This window comes from Gallus gallus, chromosome 3, assembly GCF_016699485.2.
Source record: "Gallus gallus isolate bGalGal1 chromosome 3, bGalGal1.mat.broiler.GRCg7b, whole genome shotgun sequence".
Classification (NCBI taxonomy): Eukaryota; Metazoa; Chordata; class Aves; order Galliformes; family Phasianidae; genus Gallus; species Gallus gallus.
This window is the reverse complement of record NC_052534.1, coordinates 7,025,259-7,038,329: the sequence shown is the minus strand read 5'-3', so window position 1 is coordinate 7,038,329 and position 13,071 is coordinate 7,025,259. Positions and strand designations below refer to the sequence as shown.

At 35.0% G+C, this 13,071-nt stretch overlaps 1 protein-coding gene across 29 annotated transcripts in view; it reads right to left on the bottom strand.

The window, feature by feature from the left end:
* The window catches only part of NRXN1 (neurexin 1), a 650,659-nt gene that overhangs the window by 360,009 nt on the left and 277,579 nt on the right, over positions 1 to 13,071 (bottom strand). For all 29 annotated transcript variants that reach the window (XM_040696731.2, NM_001198975.2, XM_040696733.2 and 26 more), the window contains one exon: positions 2,484 to 2,606. In XM_040696731.2, coding sequence (XP_040552665.1) covers positions 2,484 to 2,606 — 123 coding nt within the window. The remainder of the gene's footprint in view (positions 1 to 2,483; positions 2,607 to 13,071) is intronic.

Genomic DNA, 13,071 nt, shown 5'->3' with positions numbered 1-13,071 from the left:
AAGCTGAATTATTTAATGGCTCCTCTTCCATCTTAAGCACTCTGGATGTGACAAGCTTTTTTAAATGAGAAAAGAGATGAAATAAAAAAAAAAAAAAAAAAAAAAGAAAACAGTCCATGTTGAGAGGAAGCTGGAATTTTGGGCAGGAACTCAGTTTTTTCTTACATTCACTGTAAATTTATAATAACAACTACCAGGGTATATTTTAAACATCTTTCTGATTGCTTGATTGCTGGGACATTGGAAGAAAAATTCTAAGCAGCTTAATGTAAGAGCAATCCAGTGTCATAAGGCAATGTTTCCACTAACCCATTAGGGAATTCAAAGCTCCTAGTTCCTAGCTCCAAAGTTAAGTTGCGTTGTATACATTTGAAGATCTACTAGATGGGAGTAAAAACCTATTTTTGGCAATATACTGTGTTTAGAAAGAAAGAAGGAAAGGAAGGAAAGGAAGGAAAGGAAGGAAAGGAAGGAAAGGAAGGAAAGGAAGGAAAGGAAGGAAAGGAAGGAAAGGAAGGAAAGGAAGGAAAGGAAGGAAAGGAAGGAAGAGAGAGAAAGAAAGAAAGGAAGAGAGAAAGAAAGAAAAAGCAAGCAAGCTGTGGTTGCATGGCAACAAGAGTTTGCCATGAAGAAAATGCAATGCTTTTGGTATTAACAGAAGATCTCCCATGTTACCAGACTTGCACATTCCCAATAGCTCCTTCTCTCACACCAGTCCCCTCCTCACAGATGAAGGAGGACACGTACTGGCCCTATAGCTTCCTGCAGGGATTTTGGGAAGGTTTTGTCCATGCAAAGTACTGGGACAACCTTCTCCCTTTGGGTGGAGAGAATTAAACATTTGTGGATTATGCACATGTAGGCAAGAACTGAGAATGATACTGAGTCACAGGCCAGCTTCTGATACGTGCACTGGCATCTGGAAAGGATACAAATGTTGTACCAGAATTTGGATACTCAGGCAAGTTTTTCTTGATTAAGAGGCAACTGAAGTGAAAATACTCACTGGCTTTAATGTGTAGAGACATCTAATTTTAACTGTTTATCCACAACGAAGAATTATTAAAAAAAAAAAAAGAAAAAGTACAGTCCTGTACTGTATTCTTTGCTTACTGCTTCACTGACTACACTTTATTTGATAGAAAACTCGATTTTCATCACAATTCCTCAAATATATTTTGAATTTCTAAAGCCGCGCTAAGCAGTTGGGACTGATTTCAAAGCAGAAAGAGTACTTCTTGGCGATTTTTTTAAATCTGCATTACATTTAAATAAAAACTCTACTATAAGCAGCAGAGGAAATTCACACTTACTTTTAGGCACTGTATTTTACTGAGTTCTAAACAGCTTCCTCTAACTAGAAAGTGTTCCTAAAGTAACTTTATTATCTGAGTCACCAGTTGAAGCAGCACTATGATGCTTTATGTAGTTCCTTCAGTAGTATATATTTATATTCACATAAAGAAAATGTAAAACTGTGAAATAACTCATTTAGACCATTTACTTTCTTGCGAAAATGATACAAAGGATCATCACATAGATAGAATAAATTTTTGCTTCACCTTTGGAAGGTCTAGTAGTAATATCTGATTCTAGAAAATGTATCTTTGCAGCTACACGGACATATCCACAATTATTCTTCTAGCAGTGATATGGTCTTGAGTGCTCTTTTGGGGTGAAAAAGGACTATAGGAGATGCTTTCCTTTTAAAAACCATTAACATTTTTACCATTTTAACAAAGCCAAAAACTAATGATCTATTTTATTTAAACGTGAAAACAAAGGAAAATACTAAACACCTAAAACAAAAATTAGGCTCATTGTACTGTGCAAGGAATCAGGGCTAGAAGCCAGATCTGATGCTATTAATAACACATATGTAAGAGTTTAAAGCAGAATAAAGTCAGAAGCAACATTCTCTATTATTATTTCTGTGACCAAATAAACACAATTACAAATAAAATTTTTATAACATCTACTAGCATTCATGCCTTTCTTTTTCCTCACATCAAACTGTCATTCTAATGTTAGAGAAAAAACTGTTGCCTAGCACTTAGTCATTTAGAACAGCCAATGCAAGTCTTAAAGACATGACAAAATATCTTTCAAATATTTCTGAAATTCCCTCTTACACCAACGGCTTAGAGTTTAGCCTTAATTTAAACAGTATTTTGGCAAACGTATTTACTTGCTTTCTCATTAGCGATGTATCAAATAATTTTTCTCCAATTACTGTACAAAAGTACCTGTTTAAGTCAGCATGGAGGTTTTCATTGATTTTAACAGCAGTGCTAGAATAACATCAATGTTAAGTGCAATAATACACTTATAATAACAGCATTTCAAGAGGCACAATGTAGATCTTACTCAAGAAAAGAAAGCAAGCATCTTGTTACCTTCAGATGAAGGTATTTTACTTCTGTCATTTTCACTTTGTGTTCCCCTCCCCACCCAGATAACACGAAGTCACAATGTCATACTACCTGTCATGGCCTGCTGGTCATCCACCATTAACTTTAAACTTTTTCCTCGCCGAACCACACGCACTGTGTGCCACTCATTATCATTGAGGTTATAGCCAGCAAAAAGGGTTTCTGGACCTTTGCCTGTAGAATATGCCAAACAGTCATTATGCAATCTCTAAATCATTTTACATGTGAACCTCACAGAGAGAGAGAAAGAGAGACTGGCTGGGCAAATGTTAAAACTCACCAAAAGTCATATTAAGCAAGAAAATTAACAAGTATAAGCAATTCTCAAAATACAGAGCTACTATGTTAAAACATTTCTACTCTCAATTTAACTATATAAATGCATTATACACACACAATAAATTAATCAGGTTGTCATAAATAGGCACAGTCAACATGGATTTAGTTAAGCATTTTACAGTCATGAGCAACCCTTTAAGAAATAGGATTACCACAACGAGGAGGAAAATTTAAGCATGGGTTTAAAACACTGCATTTCTGTTCCTTCATTAAAAATTGTTTGGGGGAAAGGTGTAAGCAGTTGATGTGCATGTGACAAGATTTTCTTCATCTACATCAGTTCCTCAGCCTATGCTTATTCATTTGGGTGTCTCAGAAAATCACCTATTATGTTATTATCTAGATGATTCTTACATATTCATACAAATATTTATATTCAGTACCTTGTCATATTAACTGGCCACCAAATCATACTTTCCTTTTTCACTCTGTGGATATATCTTCTTGTAATCTATTTTTGTAAGCAGTTAAACAAACATTTTTGAAACAAATTTAATGTTTGGTATGCAACAACTGAAATACAGATATATGTAAGAAAGAGAAGATGTTTAAGATCAAGGAAAAATCTCTGAGAAGAAAATGGTTATGGAAATAGTCCTATGCACTCTTGATCAAGAAGAGAAAGAAAAAGACAAATCCTGACTGAGAATTATCGCTGAAATGAACAGACGATTGACCAAGCACTCAACCAGTCAGTCACAGCTTCTGTGCTCAAACCTGAGATATGCAACCTACGTAGTGACTGACCAAAAGTGAAAGCTAATCTGCAATTAATACATAACTTTTTACAGGGCAGAGGCAAACCTTGCTTTATGTTTTTCAGTTCCTATAACTTACTAAATGATAACAAAATGAAAGGCGTATAATGAAGTAACTCTTCAGGGCTGCACTGACTCAGGCCATTAACTCCACTAAAACTTTCCAGGTGACTATACCCTACATCAACATTTTTTCAAAAAGGGATATGTCACTGGTTCTGAAACTCTCCCACATTTCTTTTTCAGATTCCTTTCCACCTGATATAGGCTAACTGTTATGGAAGGGATTTATTAATAGACAGGAATACTACAGGACACTCTCAAAAATCAAAACCTGTCAGAATGCAGGACTTCATGGAGCAAAAAAGCCACTAACAGCTTGATGTGGTTATTCAGTGTACATGACTTTTTTTTTTTTTTTGTCTGAAACTTTTTTTAACATCATCTACCAGCATTTATTTTAATTCACGTTTGATTGCTCTGCTTTTGTACACAGAACAGTATAATTGTATGTTATTTTGAGCCTGTCAAGATATCTTCTGGAATAAAAACACTAGCTACAGCAAAGGCAGCAAGATTCTAATAATATCATGTTGCCTTCTCTCTGTGCTCCTGACTAATCCTCTGTATTTGGACAAGGCTAGGGAAAGGGTGCAAACCCAGCAGAAAGAGATGCTTACGTACTCACCAGCATCAACTACTTGAACTATGCTGTTTCTTTGACAAGAGAAAGACCAGTTTTGCATAAAGCTTAAGCAAGTAATATTCTTTTTGGATGCAGTGATATAGAGGTAGTTCAGTAATGCTATCTGAGAAATTTTTATTATCCTATATCTTACTGGGGGCTTCAGTTGAAGGCGTTTAAAACTAGATTTAGAAGACAATGAATAGACTTACAGAAAATGATTAATTGATATCATTAAAAATCCCAGTGGAAATAAAATAGTTCATTTAATGTTACTATAAATATGTTACTCCTTCTTCATTTACTGGTCAAGCTCATTTTTTGTTCTTCTTTTTAGGAGTTGGACTACATAATGTCCCTTATCTCACATGGAACTTAGAGGCCTTAAAGCATACAAAATTATGATTACAACCCACATTAACAACCCTCTATCTTCTCCCATTCATGTAAAAGAGCCTCAGTGTGTATGAGTATCAAATCCAACTGGGTTGTTCACACTTACATAGGCAAATACGTCTATTACCTTTTAGTGGTTAGATAATTGTATGTTTTTCTTCTAAAATTAAATGCATGTTTTTCCAAGTTTATTTTCTTTGCAATCACCCACTGAATAATAACTCAGATGAGAGCTACCTGTGAATTGCCTTCACGTGTAGAACACGCAATCAGGTATGATGAATGATGGCAACAATGCAATTAAAGCATTTCTGGCCATTTAGAGTGTACTTTTGCATAAAAGTAGCAACTGTGCTTGTTAGCACTGTATTTAGGACAAACTTTTCATATGGTTACTATGCCAGAACTCTATTCACCTTTCTATATATATTCATCTATTTTTTTTTTTAAAGGCTTAAATAACTACAAGATTTTATGTATGACTACGGTGAGTGGACAGCAAGTAAATAGATAAAGGCACATCTACAGATCCCACATTTGCTCACAGACCACCACACCAGTAAAATCTTCACATCTATTTAAAAGCATATTGTAATGGCTAATACAAATACAAGGAACTTTTTTTTTCCTTCATGGGAAAATGCAGACCGTGCAGCCAGATGATAGAGGTACAAATCTTGATGATGCAATTCATTATGAATCTAAGTACTATAACCAGGTCTGAGGACAAAAGGACTTCTATAGTCATTTGAATGTAAAGTCCAAAACACCCTAAATTGTATCCTTACTGAGGCACTCAATGAAGAGAATTATACACTTCTAGTTTAGCTTACTTTGGTTTTGTCACTTCAAATAAAATCCAGCTGCCTTTGCTCCTTTCCAGTTACTGGAAAGAAGAATTAACCTCCAAAAGAAAAGCCTAATTTTTCAGTGGGCTAAATATTCCAAATATTCTCTGGAGATTTCTGTTCTGTGTACTAGCTTATGGAGAGCCTGTTCAGCTCACATATCCAAAACTATTTGTTTGAATCAGGAAGGGATTTATTGGCTCCTATGATACCATCCATCACCAGCAAAACACATACCAGACTTGCTTGAAGTATTAAATTCTAATGTCAAAAGTAGGTATCAATAATGAAATATCAAAAGAAAGACTAATTAATTAGAGACTTGGAAGGCAGGCTGTATGATACTGGGAATGCTAGACCAACCTACTGAACTTCAGTTAGTTGTAGGAAAACTACTTCCATCAGTTTACTGGTTAATGTAAGAAACGTCAGTAGTTTCAGCCAAGTTTGCTAGCAGACAAGTATGCATGTCATAACAGTCAATATCAAGCAGCACTTTAATTTTGAATTTGAGGGAGTAAGTGGATAAGCCTGGAACATGGAAAATATTTGGGAAGGATTCCTCCAGAACCAGGCGCTGAAACACAGACAAATAGGAGAAAGCCTCTTAATCTTTGTTATCCTTTATATGGTGGCTGGCTGCAAAAACAGTTCTGGTCTTCTGACCCATCTATTTACAAACCTTAATTTAAAAAGTCAATTAATACAGTGAATCAACTGTATTTTAAATGACTAAATCTGCATGCATCATCTAGCAACTGCTCGACTATGCATGTTTCTTACTAATAGAAAAATTTAGTTGCCCTTTAAAGATCAATGGTGTGTGTCAGTTTATCATTTAAAACAAATTGGCATTAACTAGAAAAAGTCTTATCACAGGCCAAAGAAATTCTGCCAGCTGTATTCTCTTCCAGACACAGATAATTCCACAAGAACAGTACATTCACTGAATCACATCAAGCAAAACACATCTGCACTACTTGATCCCCATGTTCCAGCCCACAATAGCTTTATTAAAGGAAAAACTAATTTTGGCAATTTAAGTAATGTATTGTAAATTTCAGAGCATTCTTGTTACATTTTAAAACTAAACCAGAGATTTTGGAAATTAAAACAAAGCAGATTAAAGGTGTTAATATTTTTCATCAGCCTTCACTCCAGTTGTAGAACGGATTTTCTCACATCATTCTCAGCAACTGAAATAATATTAAAACTGTTTCTGCATGTGCACTTGTCTGGAAATGCAGAAAGCTAAGGAAGGTCAAAAATTCTCCCCTCTCCCCATATCGTCTATCTATTACCTCAAGAAGCTTCTAACTTAGGCTCTGATAGGGCTATCCATTAATGTCTTCAGAACTGTGAGATAGTAACTGTTGTTGACACAAGTATTTACATGGTCGGTGGATCAAATCTGAAGGACAGAACATACACAGTCCTATTTGATTAAAGGCTTGGTTTCTTGGTGAATGCTGAAAACATGCTAATGGTAAACCACTGTCTTGTGAAAGTCTATTCACTATAAATAGTACTAGAACCACTACTTAATTTCACCTAGATGGAGAAGGGAACATCAGAAAGCAGTGAACTCCTGGGCTGTAAGTCCTGGCATCTTCCTTGGCATCAGACTTCACTGCCATATCAGTTAGACACAGAATACACGTGCGTATGTTCAAAATCTGAAGTGTACTTTGCTTGTTAATAACCAGGTATGTATTAGGTTATATATCTTTTGAAAAATAAGTTTTGAAATTGCAATCACAGCTATATGAACTCATAGCACTTGAGAGGTTAAGCCTGATTTTTTTATTGCATTACAAAATGCCTAACCTAGCTCATTCCTCAACACAGTTCTCAAAAACATTTATTGTTGGGAAATAGTTGCATTTTAATGCTAATGTTGTAAGTCACATCTAAGTAAGTGAAACACAAACAGCCCTAAGGACAGTTATTTTCCCTCTTCTCAGAAATAATGAAATAGGAGTATCTTTTAAAGGCTAAAAACCAGAAGCTAGCTAAGCGTCTGGACTTTTAATAACACTGCAGTTTCTCTTTGAGCCATTCTCTAAGGATCACGACTATCAGAGAAAACGTGCTAAAGGTACTAAAGGTTTTATTAATACCCTAAGGCCCTGGGCAAAAGAACAGCAAAGTCAATGATCTTGGTTCTTGCTTTTTCAGCTCACTGTTGAACACATTCAGGCAAGTTTTCAGATACCATGTAGAACTTGACAATTGACTTTGCTATAGGTAAGGTGAGTGCAAACCTTCCACGCACAACTCCATGCTAAAACTGCAAATTTAAAGCAGGCTTCAATTCAAGATTATTTCCTTTTTTTTTTTTTTTTTAATCTGCAGTACATTCAAAGTGCACTTGCAGATATAATGCAGCATTAGAGAAAAAACCTATAAAGCCATAACCTGCCTCGAATTATGATAATTTTTTTTAAGCACACCTAAATGTTAGAACTTTGAATTGGGATCCAGCAGATCCATTTCCACAAACCACTTGTGTGGCTTTTAGTAAATCATAGTTTCTTCTTTTTTCCTTAGATTGCCACTGCTAAAATGGAAGATTTCAAGATTAATTTTAATACATTTAAGACTTTTGCTTTGACAAAATAAATTACTACTTCAACACCTTCAAATCAACATCTTCAGCTTCATTCCCTCTAAGCTACAGCAGTGCGTTAGGAAAGCAGCTGTTTCACAAGTGGTTTTCTCATCCAGCTCCCCAGTTCCCAGAACACCGTGTTAGATGAGCCTGGAGAGATCATCACCTAAACCCAGCAGTGAGAGAAACCATCCAGAAGGTTCAGCCACTGAGGAAAGAAGGGACGTAAAGAACCTGGACAGAGACACTGCAACAACTCACCTAGAAATACACAGGTACTGAATAAATCAAATTGACTTGACAATCAAAGTAGGATGATTCCCTGTTCTGGGTTTCTAGAAACAGTGAGAATATTCCTCTAAGCATTTGAAGCAATGGAGAGCAAAACACCTAGCAACTTTCCTATTCTTAGCAACCATCTTCACAACTTTAAACATGGGGCCTCAGCTCTTAGAAGAACTGTGCTGTTTCATCTCAACCTCAGAGACCTGGAGAAATTCTGACTTGGAAGAAGCATTTCAATGAGAGATAGCTACCTAAATAACTTCAAAATTCTGGACCTTAATCACCAATTCTCCCTTGCTGATCTATGAAACTGCTAATAAATGCATTAAATACTACGAACAGGTGTGTAGAGTCACCCATAATAGATCCTTAAGTGCTTTCTTATGGTGGAGGAACCCGTTATTAGCAGTATGCTACTATTACTACTATTCCCTATGGCTAAATCTGGCCTCTTTCTTTCCTCTTAAAACCAATGGAGTAACAAATCCTAACTTGCAGTGATTTTGCAGAAAATGTTACTGGACTTGATTTTTTTTTTTCTGAGAATTGGAATATGTGGGGTATTTTGGTGATGTTATCACAGACAACTGGGAAGAGGAAAGAGCTTTCATCAGAAAGCCTTTCTAATTTTGATATTGACTGTGCCCATTTATATCAAGCCACGAGTGTCAAAACTCTGAAGTACATTTTAAAAGATAGTACAGTGTAAGTATGCTTCTCAACAATTTACCTTTTTTTTTTTTTTTTAATAAACAACAATACCTTTATGCTTAGGCAAAAATGAAAATAACAACAACAAAAAAAACTTAGATATTTCATTTTACCACTATATCTTAAACATGGTATTTTTAGAATAAGCAGAAGGAAAAAACAAATGGACTGTGACTTTATTTTAAGAATAAGCTCCTCTTTATTTACAGGTGTCTTCATCCCAAGGCACAGCTATTATAAGCTATGTAATAATTAAATCTCATACTCATTTTGTGTTTGTTTTTTTTGTATTTTTTTTAAATAGAAATGCTACTTTATAACATTTTGCCTATTTAAGTGTAAAGAGAATACTGTTTAAATATTTGCGGTTGCTTTTATCTTAAATGTTTTTAAGTGTCCTTATAATCATCATGGATCAAAAAACAAAATTTCTTAAGACTGCTTACTCATGGATTCTATGCCTATTCTATGTAATTGGGATTAATGTAAGTAACATTCAAAATGGACATTTTAGATTATTTTCAGAAATTAGATATAGATGAATACAGAAGGTGATCTCAGTTCTATAAACAACAGCCTCCACTGACTTTGATGGGTATAGGATTGGTCTCTGATTTTTCAAGCTTATACAACTCAAGACATACAAGTTTTAGCCTTCATTTTCCTGAACGTTCCTAAACTATATCACAAAATATTTGCAAAAACACTTTTGCTTATTTGTATATAGAAATTCATTACTACTGTCGTGTCATTTCTAGCTCTGCGTGTGGTCCCTGTGAAGTGCCCTCACTGCAGTGTAATACCTGTAAGAAACAAATCTGAATAATAATTAGCAGGGAACTCCCCTTCCCTACACAAATAGGATTTTTCAGACGTACTTTTTCAGGATTCTTGAGCCCAGAATAAGATGTACAAAAATAGTAGATACTTAGTCCAATAAAGATTTTGTTGGGAACAAAAACACTGAACTGTCTGTGGCATTGTATTAGAAGAAAATTCACAGCAACTCTTCCAGCTTTCTTACTCAGAAAATCAATGTATGTTTCTTTCCTATAAATGAGGCCTTTTTTTTTGGTAACACTAAGCTGCATTCTTTATCAAGTATTTCATGTTGCACTTTAGCTGCACCTATTAGTTTCCGAGACACGTACGTAAGGTGGCCAACTGAAGCTTTAGTTGACTGTGACACGTACAGTAGTGACCTTTGGTTTTACTTTTTCACTGTGCATTTGCAACTGTTTTAGAATTTCATTTTGCAGTTATGGCTGGTCAAGCATTTGCATTCTAACAAGGTACACAGTCAAGCACTTTTTTGCAGTCATTTATCTCTGGGCTGTTTTTTTGCTCTTTCTCTTGCACTGCAGTACAAAACTAAAGCACAAGAACACTACTTTTACAATTGAGTAGATGGAATTGATTTCAACGTTGAGAGAATATTGCAAATGTTTTTTTGGCATTTGTTATCTCTTAAGAATTGTGTGCAGTGTCAGTGAATGACAGTTTTATTATTGAAAAGAAAACCCAAGTCAGTTTCTTGACAAAAGTTACTACTTGCAGTTTCTTAAAGCACTCTCTGTATCTTAATTTATGTCATTTCATGAAATCAAGAATCCATACTGTAGTCTTTTCTAGCTAATGCTGTTTTATTCATAGCTGATTAGCTTGTCAACAGACTTTCCAAGTCTGTCATCTGCAAAACATTAACTGGAGCTGCAAGAAAACTTCCTCCTCTGATAACTGGTGGTATGTACAACTACATTTTTTCTTTCCTAGGAAATTGCTTTCAAATTTGCTGTAATTTTACGTAGAAAAGCTGCATGAACCATTCATAGTATAGTGGTAAGCACAACAAAAATTCAGTGGGTAATCTTCACATATACCTCCAGTTTCACTTCTATAATAGAATTCCTTAGATGCTGTAAGCATGCTGTCTGTGCTTTGTATTCTTCATTTCTGATCTGATTTCCACAGGTCATCCATAAACAGCTCATGGCACATGAGTGAAAGATGGAATTGTAGACTTACCTCTTTGATCATTCTTTTCCAGACAGATTTTACTATTCGTAAGAAAAGGCTTAAAGAGTGCAGAGACAGAGAATGACAGATAACTTCTAACTATAGAAAAGTTATTTCCATATACATATACTTCAGTCCTCAGAGGAAAATCTTACAGAATGCAAAATGAATGAGTAATAATACAAAAAAGATAGAAAAAAGAAAGAAAAGAAATAGTATTAGCTATGTTAACCACAGCTCCCTTTTTTCTTTAATAGCTTTTTCTCATTCCACGTCTTGGTCTTCATCTTGTGCCTTGTTGCTTCAGTACTGCCTAGACAAATAACTGCTGCAGAATTCTTTGCGCGCTTCCCAAAGGGGACTGCATTTCAGAAAGCCAACTTTATCTCGATGTCTCAACTCAACAGAGTAATATCTCCTTTGAAGAGACTTGTCTGATGGATTGAGGCCTAGAAATTAGCTGTAAGGGAGCATAAATTAACCTCTTGACATGACATCCGAAAAAAGAAATGTGCTTGGATGGAAATTTTAACAATTACCTGAATATAATTTGTTAAAGTCATTGTCAAGAAGAGATAATAAGTAAGCAGTTATGTGGTTCCAGTAATAAGCTACTGAGTGCTTAAAATGTTATGATAGATGTTTCATGCACTTTAATGGACACAAAGGCAAAATGTGCTAGATACAGCATAAGTGTTCTTAATATAGGAAACTGCTCATCAGTGACATGCACTAGGTAGATGCTTTTATTACTATTAGCTCTTCAGTAAAGCACATTGAAAAATGAATTACTGTTCTTGTAACATTAATGAAGAGTAATACTGTAGCTAAGTGCTTGCTAAACTTCTTCATCAAGGTTAAACTTATGCAATGATGACTGCAGAGTGGTGAAGCAATGATAAAATAACCCATATTTTCAAAATAGTCATACAACTAAAGCTAATACATACTTACATGATATTTTCTGCAGGTGAAATAAAGAACTGGCCATCAAAATGCCACAGATGGCACAGAAACTGAGTCCTGAAAACTTTTATTTAGACAGATAGGCAGAGAACTCTACTTCTGCATTACAGCACTACACACAAAAAGACGAAGGCTCTCTGCATGTGCACTTTTTTATCACTTTCTGTAATCAGATCTCATAGATCTTAATGTTGATAGAGTAAAACGATTGCTTACCAGAGATTTATGTCAGACTTCCAGCAATAGTAATGTATCGAAATCATCTTAATGTAAGCTAAATTTCTATTTGGTAACTACTTTTTTCTTCTTTGAGCAGGAGGTAGTCAAATTTTCCCTATGCAGCTCTGTTCTTTTAATCAATCAAACTGAGAAATACAATCTGATCTGATTTCCACTGCAGTCAATAGCACATTTAATAATATCTCACTGTTCTATTCATAACATTAATTAATGAGAGAAGCAAACTTGGCAATTCACCTTACCGTACTCTAGACCTACTGCAATGCTCAACAATTGTGTTAGTGCTAACCAAACATCCCATTCAAGTCTAATTCCTTCTAATTCTAGTAGATGATCTTTTATTTATCTCTTACCTGCATCTGTAATGTATTCATTTTGTTTAAAAAAAAGAAAAAAAACCCACCCAGTCATTAGATAAATTCTTCCCAACTATGCACTATAGCTGTGAACGTGTGATGTACTCATCAGAAAACCAGTGTCTACCTGCAGAGAGATGGCAATTTGTTTGGTTTTCCTTGGAAAGTACTGGAGATGAGCACTGCAGATGAGCACTGCAGAACTGATTCACAAAGGTAGTCCATTTGGAAAAAAGCCCCAAGCATATTATTAATATACTTAATTGATTTGTGAACTAAAATATTAATGATTTTAGCATATTTTAGGCAGATTTATTTGGAAAAAAACTCCAAGATTTTATTAACTGGAAAAACTGTAATCCAATAACAGTAAGACTGCAGTATTTTTCCACAGAATTGCAATTTGTAAGCATATTTAAACGTTTTCC